Below are 13,653 nucleotides of genomic sequence, written 5' to 3'. Positions count from 1 at the left end.
AAGGAGGCAGTTTGTGTGACAGATTTGGAATCATATCATTAGTCCATCAACAGAGAATTCATCAGAATCTGATATGGTTTATTGAGAAAATGTTGAGTGCAAACTACCATAAGTGTGTTCATAATTTAAGTATAGGAAACCTTTAAATACTGAAAATTGAACAGAAACATATTTGTTTCCATACCTGAGCATAGTCTATGTATATTTTCTATAGACAATCCAGCTGTTTTGTTATGATCTACAAATGTATTTGTAACCTGAGGTTACTGCACGACAGCAAGCGCCCCCCACAGACCTGGAGAACTTCCATTATTGGATATACTGGTATTTTCTCTCCTGCTGGTGTTTTGGGATTTGTCTGTGTTTTCGGTTTTGCAGCGTGTTTCTGTAGATGTGTGTTTCTTAAAGCAACTTAAGTGTTCATTCAGTAGACATGGTGGACTTACCTTGTACACCAAAATTAGCTGTTATATGCAGGGTTTTTTTCCATTGTGGGTAAAACCTACTTCCATTGAAAATAGAAAAGTTTGACTTTATGATTTTTTTTTTTTTAAACACTGGACCTTGAACTGTATATTCTAATTCAGAGTTGACATTCTAGATATGCATGTTATTCAGCGCTTTATTTTCAGAGTTTTTTTTTAACTGCTTTGAACATTGAAGAGTCAAATAAAACTATTTAAATCTGCATTAAATGCAGAGTTGACCCTGGTGTGAATGTTGATTGTATCCATTCACACTGCGAACAAAAGTCTATTAGTGAGTAAAATAAATTCAGCCTGTAGTGGCATTACATTTTTCACAATACATGAAATGACTGCACTTTGTTGTTGCAATATACCTAATATAATGTGCACTGCTCTTTGTGTTTAATGTGGGGGTAGAATGGTCTTTTCAAACTAAAACTTACGTTTTTATGGTCAAAAACCTGTTAAAATTAGTTATTAACAGTGTCTCTTGCTGTCTTATATGGCCTATTAGTGGTTACGCCCCCAAAACGAACCGTTTTTCACCCCAATGCCTACTGTTTGCATGTGGAAACATGCAATTATGGACCGACAACACAGCTGATTTGCAGAGTTGCATTGAATTATAACCTTCAGGTTTCCCTGTGGTGGAGACCAGCATCCCTCTAATTAATACGACCATGCTTAGGTGCCCCAACACACATTTTTACGCAACACCCCGCCTGAGCCACACAGCAGACCATGGGGCCCAATCAAGACTTTCTGTTTATTTCTGTTTGCACAGCTCAGTTAAATTCTCTTCAAGTGCTCGCTGATGAAATCAACCACAATCAGGCCCCAATGCAGAGGTTCCTTCTTTCCTTCCCTGCCTCTGAATTGTCCTTACATGCCCGTTTCTGCTTTCTTATGTAGCATGAGGGTGCAATACGCTTTTGTGCATTTCCACACTGGGACCACATTTATTTTGTTTTTCAAGGTGGAACAGTTGCTTTAATTGAATTGAATGCAGTAAATGAGAAATAGTATAAGAGAATAGCATGTAATAAAAGTGTCTAGCCATACAATATCACCCACTGAGGTGATGGACGGTAAGTATACCATCAAGAAACAATCTAATAAGGAGTATCAATAAGAGAAGTGTCAATAACATTTTAATAGTACCCATCTCTGAAACTACCTGTGATAAAGGTTTATCATGTAAAGACCTGTCTACTCATTGTGCAAATGCACTTTGAGAGTATACAGTAGTATAAAAACACATCCAGAATATGCTCTACCTCAGATGTGTGAAATATTCCTCTGTTTGACAAATGTTTTTGTTGTTATAGTCCATAAAGAAGTTTCAAACCTCTGCCAGGTTTCATCAAATTTCAATCAGGACCAAAAAGGCAGTCTTCAGTTATGTGACAGTCATCATAACTCCATCAATAACTAATTTGAATTGTGGCTGAACAAGTAAATCACAATAGATAGCAATTTGAACAAAGATTTAGTCATTGATTGATTGTGTCCTCACTTGTGGTAACTCAAGTGTTCTTGTGCATGTTTGCTGTAGGGGCAGTGACTGCAGTGTGCGAGGTGTCCCAGCGCATCGAGAACAACACAAGGCGCCATGAGAACCACCTGCAGCTTTGCCGGGTGCAGAAACTGCTGAAAGGACGGAGTACAAAGGTGCTGGCTGCAGGTTAGAGCTTCTGATCACATATTCCTTTCATCTTGTCGAGGAACCATCTCATCTCTCCTCTGCTGTCTTCTGCATTTATTGGTTTATGTCCTTTGGGAAACATAGGTGGGAGTGGGCAAGAGAAGTATACATCAACTAGAATGGAATCGGCTAATTATGCAATCATTTATTACATTTCCATGCACAGTTGAGTTGAGCTATGGTTCTAGCTTGAGTATGCTATTTAATTGGACTACTCTTCTTGTCCCAGTATACGAGCACTAGCAGAGAAAATCACTTGAATGAATGAAGTGTGTCTGCCTCCGCTACACTAGGAAGCAATATACCCCTTTTCACTTAGTATTTAGATCTTTTCTGGTTGATCTGTTGTGTATATAATTATAAAATATATTTTTTTTAGTCTTTCTTCTTTTGTGTCCCACCTTCTTGTATAATTTCTAGTGGTGTGAATCTTTCAGATACAATTTGTTTTCTGTTTCCATATCAAATTGCAATTCTAAACGATTACACATTCAAAATCATTTTTGATTCCATAGAGCTACTGATTTGAGGGTCTACTCTGTTCTTGTGTGCTAAGAAGAGTTAAGAAACAAAAACACAAGCAAACCCAAAAAAAAGTTTGCATTTCTCAAAGCTAAACTTGCACAAGTATCCTCGGTATAACCTGAAAAACTTATGTTGATGGTGTAGCATACCTTGGCTCACCTGTAATCATAAATCTGAAGCCTACTACGCTGTTAGGGCACAGGTCTTTTGAAATGAAACAGGCTATGCAAATCAAAATGGAAGCAATGTTATTAAAAATGAATACATCTTTAGTTTTGAATCAATTTAGAATCTTTGAGGATAAGAATCATGATTTTTACATGAATCAATTTCTTTTGACACCACTGGTTAATTCCATCTCAAAACCTAGGCCTGTGGAACATGCACAGAGCACCTGTAGGCCAGTTTGGGTCCAGTTGAACATAATTAATTATAATTTTTGACTTTTAATTGCATTATCTCTGTGTGTTAGTCCAACTTTGAGAAATAGATATTTCTCAATATTTGCATGCTGATTTCGAAGACATTTTTCTGGCTAGTTTTATTTTTTTTTGCAAGTTTTTCCACTTCAACCTTCCGCATATAAAGTATTCGCACTCATCCGTCGTGGTTCCTTCTCTACTTGTGGCCCTTCTCTTCCTGCCACTCCCACTCCTGTTGTTTGTCTCCAGAGAGCCCTGCCTCCTCGTTGATCCACTCATTCTGCCAATCTCCCCCAGGACCAATTAGAGCCCAGTCTCATCTCACAGACCAGCAGATAAAAAGGAAGCCAAAGTGTGTTTGCAGGATACGGGTGAACGCCAGCAAGTGTGTATTTGCTTGGCTATGCAGGCTGCCTTTGTGTGTGCCTGCGTGTGTATTTACAGATCTGTTGGTATAGGCTGGGAGCTGTGAGTGCTGAATAGCAGCTCATCTCTCTTAATGCCGATGTGGGAAGTTTCAAAAGCTTCCTCTCATCCGAGCTCTCAGGCCCTTGCAACTCCGCCGGCTTCCTTTCCAGCCAATAAAGCCTGGGTCCCACCAGACAGACTTCAGAGCTGCAGCACCGCAGCACCCCACCCTACAACCCCATGCAGACCCATTCTACTTCCTTCCCACCAACACCACCTCTAATGTGGGTGAAAGAAAAGCTCTGCCTTTTACAGATGAGAGACGTCGGATCCCCTCAAACATATTAAGTAGCTCTGTAGGAGATGGGGAGGGTGGGGGGGGGCGATTGTGAGACACAAAGCCTGAATCAATGGGACACTGATACAGCAGACAGTCTGCCTGTTTCCTGGGACAGTGTGTATTTGTGTCTGCCTGTCTGTTCCTTCAATTTAAAACAAAGATGTTTTGCTTTTTCTATCATGTTTCTCATTGATTTTTCTACAGTTTATGTCCCTTTATGTCATTGACTATTGCGTATAATTGTTTTCTAGCTTCTGTCATCTTTATGTATGTGGGGGGTTTTGCAGTCTCGGGTGTCGATAGCTCAGACTACCTCATTCAATTAAGCTTTATTCCAAGTCTTAAAAACAAGAGATGATAAAATGTTTCCTCCAAATCCCTTGAATATTCTCCTTCTCCTCTAATCCATTAAAATGCTTTTTGTTTTGTTTAGTAGTGTTGAAGAATTGGAATGATTTCTCAGTGAGTCCACAGAAGATGAAATGACTGTGGTTTTGACAAGTGAGGAATCATTTAAAGGTCCACTGTGTAAGAATTAGTGATATCTAAAGGTGAGACTGCAGATTGCAACAAACTGAAGACTCCTCTGCTGACCCTTCTTGTTCCTATGCGCTTCAGGGAAATGCGGTTGCCTTCACATACCAGAAAGGATGCCTTTCCTCTCTGTTACTTAAGCCCACGAAGTGGAAGTGAAGTATTGTTTTTAGTGGCTCTATCTGTCTGTCTGTGTTTCCACACTTGCAGTTGCATTTGCCAATATGACCAGCAGAAGCCACCAGAGGCTTGTTGCATGAATGGGTTGAAGTCTGCCATCTCTGCTTGTCTAGTTTGTGTAGTGTTTCTGCAAAATGCATGCTCTGGCTTAGTTTGTCTGTCCAGGCTGCTGTAGGAACATGGCAGCACAAGATGTCTGCCTCCTTAAAGCACAACCCTAGTATAATAACTTATATAAAAGTCTTATTATAAAGCCATGTGAATCAAAAATTGTGATTTCAAAGCAATTATTTGCCCATGCAAACGAAATACCTCCATTTTGGACAATGAACTCTCCTCAATGTTTCACAATGGACCTAGGTTAGTTTATTTAAAACTAACCTAGTTACCTAAAAGCAATCAAGAGGAGGTGCAGAAGTCTAGCCCTTTCTAAGATTATCATAGATTGTCATTCATTATGCTAAAAGGCTATTATGCAGTTATTGATCAATAACAAAACATGGTGCTGCTTACCCCATCTTTAATTAACAGGAATGTCTTATAGTTAAGCAAGTATGTTTTTAAATTTCACTATTTTTGTGACTTACTAAATATGAAAAGGGGCATTTGCTGATTATCTCTCTCAAGTATTGTCTACCACCAGCTGAAATACAGCACAAAAGGTGGGGTACACCCTGGACAATTCGCCACTCCATCACAGGGCAAACAACCATTGACTCACACCTATGGTCCATTTAGAGAGTCCAATTAGCCACAATTTTTGGTTTGTTGGACTGGACTGGTAGGGATGTATACCGAGGATCGGTACTTTTTGATTCTCATAGTATGAAGGTAAGGAGTGCGGCGTGTTTGATTGCTATAACAACAATAGATGTATATTATTACAATAAAGCAAAACAATAGCAGTCTGGCTAACTTGCCCAGTCTTTGCAACCTCCATCCTTTTCATATGATACATTTTCCACTGGGCCTTGTCTTTGCTCTACATTACAATGCCTCTGTTTTTATGCTTACAATCAAGGTGAAATATTCTACACACTTGACAATTCCAGACTTGACTTGTCCTCATTCTGCCACACACAGCCTCTGCTTCTGTTCTTCCTCTGGCTTTGGACGCATCAGGAAGAAGAAGACTCTTTGTAGATCAACCTTTGTTTCCTGCCTTAGCTTCTTCAGCCCCTCGGTCCAGTCCAAAAGACTGTGTAGTAGAGCAGAGGTGCTCTTTGACAAGGGCAGCTGAAAGGCCCAGACACGGACAGGAGTGCTAGGCACCTCCTCCTCTTTGAACCTGCCGCTACCTCAAAGCATTGTGGACAGTTAGATGTTGGTGGGGGGTCTGAAGAGAACCCGGTCCACAAAGAGACTCCTCACCTAGAGTACATCCAACCTTATCTCACTCTGTCAGCTTTAATAGGTCAGGAGGTCTGATGACAAAAATCTGTTTGTGCCTTGGAAAACCTCATATGCTGGTTTAGGTCACTCATATTCAAATAGATACATAACATGAAATTTTACTGTTGAAAGTGGGTCCATCTTAACATTGAAGACTTGTTGTAGTTATGGTATGGAAACCAGACGGCTACATAATTCACATTGTAGTTTTCTGGTCTGTGTCAGACATTCTTGCTTTTATCTGCAATGGGAATGGATCCGATCAGCATTTTCTCCTGGGTCAGATGACTCTCAGTACAAGTTCTTACTGGCTTTGACTCAAATCGGCGATAACATGACACAGGCTGATTTTGTCTTGCACAGTCTAGACACAGATTCTGCACCTTTTCCAATATGATGTTATGACTCACACTGTTCATTCAGTGATTTGAAATATCTCAAATTGCAATAAGAAAGCAGTCAATCGCCTTTCAAATCTTTAAGTGGACTGACCTATGTTTACATTTTTTTTGCAAATACGTACATATTTTACTGTAAAATAACTATATCAGATATAAGGTCCTTGTTGTCTTGAATTGCTTGCCCTGCTTTCATTCAAATTCAATTTCGGCTTTTATGCCATATGGGCTAAACGCAGAGCGTTTTCCAAATCGGCCAAGCAGTATATGAAAGTGAAGGCGTTTTTCTATTATTACATGATATAATCTGTCTCCGAAACACTACTTTTAATTCATGAAAACAACTTTGTAAATGGGCAGATGTTATTGGAACATACTGTAACCTTTCTGCATAATGTAAATCAAGCGGTTTGAGAGAGAGTGAGCTGATTGGGCGAAAGAAAAGCGTCACTGCCATGCGACTGGTATTTTGCACCACGCACACCCTGCCCACCAATTAAAGGTACTGTACTATACCAAACTTAACTGTACCATGATGGAAACACGGCTAAAGACCCTTCATCTCAACAAGTTACCATTTAGTATGACCTCTGCATGAGACTGAGCAGTCTACCAATTATCTACTCATCTTGTCTTCTGTAGCTTTTATGTGCTATTTATAAACACCAAAGAATCAACATTACTTGCCCGGGGTGTAGATTCATAGTAAAGAACCTGTAAATGATCAGCAAACTCTGTAAAAAGATGGTCCAAGCACATCTGGCCAATCAGCAGGTTTGATGTCTACTGAAATATGTCGGTTTCAGCACACTGGACACTGGCAGCATTCTGATGCTTCAGCAGACACGAAACATGCAGCTGCCCATGTGTGAATTTAAAGCGATGACACCTTGTCGTTGACTGAGTGAACAAAAGACACTGTCATAGTTGCGTATCTGAAATTAACGGCAAAATCCACACTGATTTTCGATGCAGATTGGAAACTTGAAAGTCCAACCACTGTCGACACGCATCAGAAGATTTTAAAGGTCCAATATGTAAAAGTAAAAAGAGTAAAGTCACCTGATTGTATGAATTGTTGTCATTTATTACCCAGAATGAGCTTTAAATATTCCTCATGAAAGTCTCCCCACTTAATGAAGGGATTACTTTCTGTAAATACAACTTTCAAATCTCATAAACTGGTTTCATAGCATAGCATAAACTCTGGTAAATGTATAGAAAAGTAGTTACATTTTTTACAAAGTTGCCTTTGAGGTTATTTGGATTGGCCCCGCTTGCAACAGTAGGGAACTCTCTGAACCATTCAGGCGAGGGGTGGCTTGACCATGTTAAGCATGCAGGAGGACACTTTCAGGAAATTGTCTAGACAGTACATGTCTGAAAGCAGTGAAAAACATTTTAGGCTGCAGATTGAAAACACCACGACAACAGAAATTCACTCATAAGTTATATATTTGTTGATTGAGTTTTTTTGTTTGTTTGATTTTTTTTGTTTAGTTAATTTGTTTAGTCTGAATACAGCAGTTATACATTCAGGCAGGATACACCCAGCAACATGTATCCCACTTCCTTCGTCCTCTGTCTCTTTGAATAAGGCTAATCCATGACATTCAGTTTGATAAAACAACCCCTCTATGAGATCAGACAACTTCTTTACGGGTTGAAAATACTGTATCTCTGTCAGTAATCAACACATCAGCTTCAAAAATTAGAAATTTCTTTAACTGAACATAACTGAGTAGTTGACAACATACTCGGTCAGTATGTCTTTGAAGAGTAGTTTAAGGATGAAACTGGGTTTTATTTCTATCATATTTAATAGAATGATTACAAGCACTGCTCCAATCTCCACACAACACCTTAGAAAGTCGTGGCGTGTCTCTTGACTGTTTTTCCGTTTGAAACCCATGGCATTTTAAAAGCAATTTGACCCCCGCCTGGCCATGTCACTTAATCTCAGTAGACTTCTCTGTAGCTGAAAATGTCCTCTCTAAGCCCCAGAGGCATTGCTCCAGCCACTCAGGCTAGCTGCAATCACAGGCTGCTGGCTGGGGCAATTACAAAAACATCCTGGAACTCAGGCTGAATTTTCATTTTATCTATCCAAATGTCAGCCTTTTGCTTATTAGCTATCATCAGGCTGCTGCCAATCATGGCTGAAGAGATGAGAGCTCTCTTCTGCAGCCACACCCCAGTATGTCTACCTCCCACTGAGTCTGTCTCCGATTCTCTCTTGTCTTTTTTTGTTCCCTTTGAAAAGTCTTCATTTATCTTTTCAAGTCTGTGTGGTTTTGTCTCATTATTTTTGCTCTTTGCAATTTGATGCCGAGGAGACAATGACTATTACCACTTCAATACTGACATGGTGAAAGGAGTTAAACCTGCAAAGGTTTGTGATTCAAGAGCATCACATCCAAAGTCAGTGTTGAGTCCTTTTGGATTCATAATTGAATTCAAATTTAGTCCTGTTTCAACCTTTGCAAAACATTTTCTTATAGAGGTACCTCAGGTTTTATGAAGTAGGGCTGTGTGAGGCACTCCTGCAACGTTAAGGCCCTTTCCACTGAGATTGGTGTACTCAATCCAAAGTAGTCGATCCACGCATGGGTTTTTGATCCCATATTGCATTCCACGCTATACTGTCAACTTGTCAACCACCATTTTACTTGAAGAAGAAGCAGTTATCACAAGCTCAAACCTCGCAATCAAACAGCAAAAACGCAAAGACTCATTTAGGATGCATGTGTTTGATCAACTGTATCTTGGAGAAAGCTGTTCAGAAGATAGTTGATGGCTGCTCGTGTTGCTCTACACAACTTCCTCACATGCAGATCCAGAGACCATCCCTGCCAATACAGTGAAATGCCAACACACTTCATCCACCCACAATTCATCAAGAATGTTTTTGTCAATAAGTTCAGTTGAAGATGACATGGAGGTGGTGACTTCCAATTCTATTGTGCAACTCACTGTTCTAGACTTGGACCACATGCCAGCTAGCACTGGTTTGAATCCCAGTTTGACCAAGGGGGTGGGGTGATTGCACGTTCTCCCTCTGTGTGTGTGTGATTGACTGGCCAGATTTGGCTACCCACACATGTGGAGGATAAAGCAGTAGACAATGAGTGAGAGTTCTAGACTTGAGGCTTTTCAAATCTTTTCTTCCATGAATCGAGTCTTCAAGAAAGAAAGACATTTCTAAAAACACTGACAAACTTGAAATCAGAGCAATGACGTTTAGCAAAAGTGATACAATTTGCTGTCTGCTGGAAAAAAACAATGGTCAGCATTGACAAAAGAGGCTTTAAAAATGCCTCTTTACTGATAAAGAGAGGCTGCAGAGTTAAAATAATTAATTGTTGTCTCTGTTGCTGAACGCCGAAGGTCTTTTGCTGACTGGAAACCAAGTGTAACCTAGAAGTAGTTCTGGATTCAACTCAAGTGTTGTCAAACCTGATTTTTTTTCATCGGCACAATAGACTTTTTTATTTGAGATGATATTTTAAAGACAGTGAATTTCAAAGTTTGTGCTTCTATACTGATAATGACTGTAAATGCTTCTGTCTGTTACTTACTCCTCTCACAGGGAGATGGTACATCCGTGAGGGCTGGCTAAAAGTGGTTCCTCCCAAAGGTAAGGAGGCCAAACCCAAGATGTTCTTCCTGTTCTCTGACATGCTGCTGCAGGCCAAGCGCTGCAGCCAGCTACATCCCTCCAATGGAGACAAGTTCACGGGCCAGCACATGTACCCCCTGCAGGACTGCACTGTGGAGAAGGTGTTTGGGCACACCAAGAGCCGAGGAGGCCTGCTCAGTGTAAGTATCAGTCAGCTAGACCCTAAATTATACCACTTGAGATGTTCATGTGACATTGTATTTCCCAAATATCAGAGGGAACAGGTAGTTTTTTAGGGAATATTGTATTAATTTGTATTTTTCTGGTGGAAAACAAGCTGAAAAACAATATTAACAAAACCAGGAATAAAACCGGACTCATTAAGGAAAACAGCAGGAAATAAAAGATTACACTGCAATCATTCCTCCTCTTTATACAATCACTGAAAATCAAATTGGAGGTCCAATACTGTGCAAACATTCCAAAGCTGAATCTATGAGGCTTGAGAATCAGAATCAGAATCAGAATCAGAAGAGCTTTATTGCCAAGTACGATTTGCACATACAAGGAATTTGTTCTGGTGTCATTGGCGCATAACAAGCATACAAAATTTTCTAAAGTGAACAGTAAACGTTTATATACACAGTATATAAATGTTTTTAAAGATGAAAAAGAGCACTGCGGAAAGAGCAGTAAAGAGCAGTATGACTGGGCAGAAGTGAGTAACAGTGCAAAGTGCAAAGTTCACAGTAATGAACACAGTAATGACGTTAATATAACGCATAAAAAGGATGTAATGATAATGTGACATGTAGAGGCAGAGGAGGAGTGTGAGGAGTCAGAGTGTCGGGGGGGGTCTCCGGGCCTTGTTGATAAGGCTAGTAGCAGACGGGAAAAAACTGTTCTTGTGGCGTGAGGTTCTGGTCCTGATGGACCGCAGCCTCCTGCCAGAGGGGAGTGACTCAAAGAGTTTCTGTCCGGGGTGGGAGGGATCAGCCATAATCTTTCCTGCACGCCTCAGAGTTCTGGAGGCGAACAGGTCCTGGAGAGATGGAAGATTGCAGCCGATCACCTTCTCTGCAGACCGAATGACACGCTGCAGTCTGCCCTTGTCCTTGGCCGTGGCAGCAGCGTACCAAATGGTGATGGAGGAGGTGAGGATGGACTCAATGATGGAGGAGTAGAAGTGCACCATCATTGTCTTTGGCAGGTTGAATTTCTTCAGCTGCCGCAGGAAGTACATCCTCTGCTGGGCTTTTTTGATGAGAGAGCTGATGTTCAGCTCCCACTTGAGGTCCTGGGTGATGATAGTTCCCAGGAAGCGAAAGGAATCCACAGTGTCAACTGTGGAGTCACAGAGGTTGATGGGTGCAGGTGAGGCTGAGTTCTTCCTGAAGTCCACGACCATCTCCACTGTCTTTAGAGCGTTGAGCTCTAGGTTGTTTCGGTTGCACCAAGTGACCAGCTGGTCAACCTCCCACCTGTAGGCGGACTCGTCACCATCAGAGATGAGTCCGATGAGGGTGGTGTCGTCCGCGAACTTCAGGAGCTTGACAGACTGGTGACTGGAGGTGCAACTGTTTGTGTACAGGGAGAAGAGCAGAGGAGAAAGAACGCAGCCCTGGGGGGATCCGGTGCTGATGACCTGAGAGTCGGAGACATGTTTTCCCAGCTTCACATGCTGCTTCCTGTCAGATAGGAAGTCAGTGATCCACCTGCAGATGGAGTCAGGCACGCTCAGCTGGGAGAGCTTCTCCTGGAGCAGAGCCGGGATGATGGTGTTGAAGGCAGAGCTGAAATCCACAAACAGGATCCTGGCGTAGGTTCCTGCAGAGTCCAGGTGCTGGAGGATGTGGTGGAGGGCCAGATTAATTGCATCGTCTACAGACCTGTTGGCTCTGTAGGCAAACTGCAGTGGGTCCAGGAGGGGGTTGGTGATGGCTTTCAGGTGTGAAAGCACAAGACGCTCAAAGGACTTCATAACCACAGAGGTCAGGGCGACGGGTCTGTAGTCATTGAGTCCTGTGGTCCTTGGCTTTTTGGGAACAGGGATTATTGTTGAGGTCTTGAAGCAAGTTGAGTTATAAATATATGAATTCAGGACTGTGAAACAATGAACAATCTTCCAGAACAGGACCAATTCCATTACTTTTTTATTGGTTTGTGAGGATAATTACTTTGATTGGGTAAAAATTCCTTTCAACAGGTGCAGACATTTGTATGAATCTTCATTTCCACACCCTCAAAGTGCTGTAGTTTTCTCACATTATAATATAAGCATATTCTCCACAAGGTGGTTTAATTTATATTACACGGACACGACTTAACCTGCTATTTTCCCAGTCATTACACTTTACACTCTAATCTTAGTTGAACAATGAGGAAAAACTTGAACTTTTGATTGCTTTCACTCGACAAAACTTAGAATTGCGTAATGTTCTCAATTAATGCTCCAGCAAAAATTGTCAATCATCTCCATAGTAACCATACAGTTTCCTCTAGCCAGTTCTTTCAATGTACGTTTTATTGCTTCATCCTGATCACTACTGTCTGCTTATTTATTTTCATCCATCTTTGTGCTGTATTTTCTTTGTATTTATAGTAAATGAACCTGATGAAATTGTTGCTGTAACTGAGGAGAAAGGGACTCTAATTTTAGGTATACAATTAAAATAAAATGAAAATATAAAATAGGTATATGCAAGAAACTGAGCTTTTCAGTAGGGGTTTACAAACGGTTTACAAAATACACGGTTTGGTTCATATCACGGTTTTATCAGATATTCTCAACGGCATGTCATGCAAACATGCAAAAACTGACAGAATGGGGCAGCTTGATTTGGCACATCATTTCACTGTCTTAAAACAAAGTGATGTGAGATTTTTTAACTGCAAGAGAGGAGACAAGGCTGCATTTAAACATGCTTTTCATTTATTTGGCAACTGTTTGCCATCTAGGTAAGAATATAAACTGTGTGTTCTGTCAAATTTTCTTGGTTTTCTTGTCACTAAAAAACAGAATAACCCTCCTTCTTCCTCTGTGTAGATGAGCGAACATATTCAAAGTGTTGCCGCTAGCGTTAGCATTAGGGGTGGATAAAATATTGTCCTCCTTCCTTGTGCAATATGAGAATCAGCACACCTGGGCAAATATCAATATTTTAATTAATAAATGAAGGCGGACGGATGTAACCTGGCCGAAGAAGAGCGGGATAGAGAGAAAGCTATATTAAGAGATGCCCCCTCCATGTTCAATACCCAGACTTTATGCGCTTTGGTCTCTAAGTTGTGAATAGATAGAGAAATCCTGCTTTTTTAACTTTCCACGGACGTTTCCTTTTCTTCAGATAGACACAGAATAGTATTGTGATGTTAATATAGCATGTATTTTACACTCCTCCTGTGTCATCTCTCACTATTGACCCACAGCACTCAACACTCCATGCCTCGGCTCACCTCAGACCAATTGACAAAATAATAATTTTAAAAAAAGCTCCGTCTCTGTTTTCCATCCGTCCGTTTGTCCCAAACATTGTCTCCATGCGCATTACATCAAGAACCGAACAGTACACCCGGGCCCCGAAATGTGACAAGTGCACCAAACATGGCAGATTTTTTAAAGTGAACCATTCCACCCCCAGTGGTCAGTGCACATGTTGAACC

At 40.9% G+C, this 13,653-nt stretch overlaps 1 protein-coding gene across 3 annotated transcripts in view; it reads left to right on the top strand.

The window, feature by feature from the left end:
* Nucleotides 1-13,653, top strand: part of arhgef39 (Rho guanine nucleotide exchange factor (GEF) 39) — a 61,031-nt gene that overhangs the window by 30,459 nt on the left and 16,919 nt on the right. For all 3 annotated transcript variants that reach the window (XM_044022435.1, XM_044022436.1, XM_044022437.1), the window contains exons 7-8: nt 2,023-2,151; nt 9,961-10,190. In XM_044022435.1, the coding sequence (XP_043878370.1) occupies nt 2,023-2,151; nt 9,961-10,190 (359 nt within the window). The remainder of the gene's footprint in view (nt 1-2,022; nt 2,152-9,960; nt 10,191-13,653) is intronic.

The sequence above is a fragment of the Solea senegalensis genome, linkage group LG3 (genome assembly GCF_019176455.1).
Source record: "Solea senegalensis isolate Sse05_10M linkage group LG3, IFAPA_SoseM_1, whole genome shotgun sequence".
NCBI lineage: Eukaryota > Metazoa > Chordata > Actinopteri > Pleuronectiformes > Soleidae > Solea > Solea senegalensis.
The sequence above is the reverse complement of the archived record's forward strand: the minus strand, read 5'-3'. Positions and strand labels throughout refer to the sequence as shown.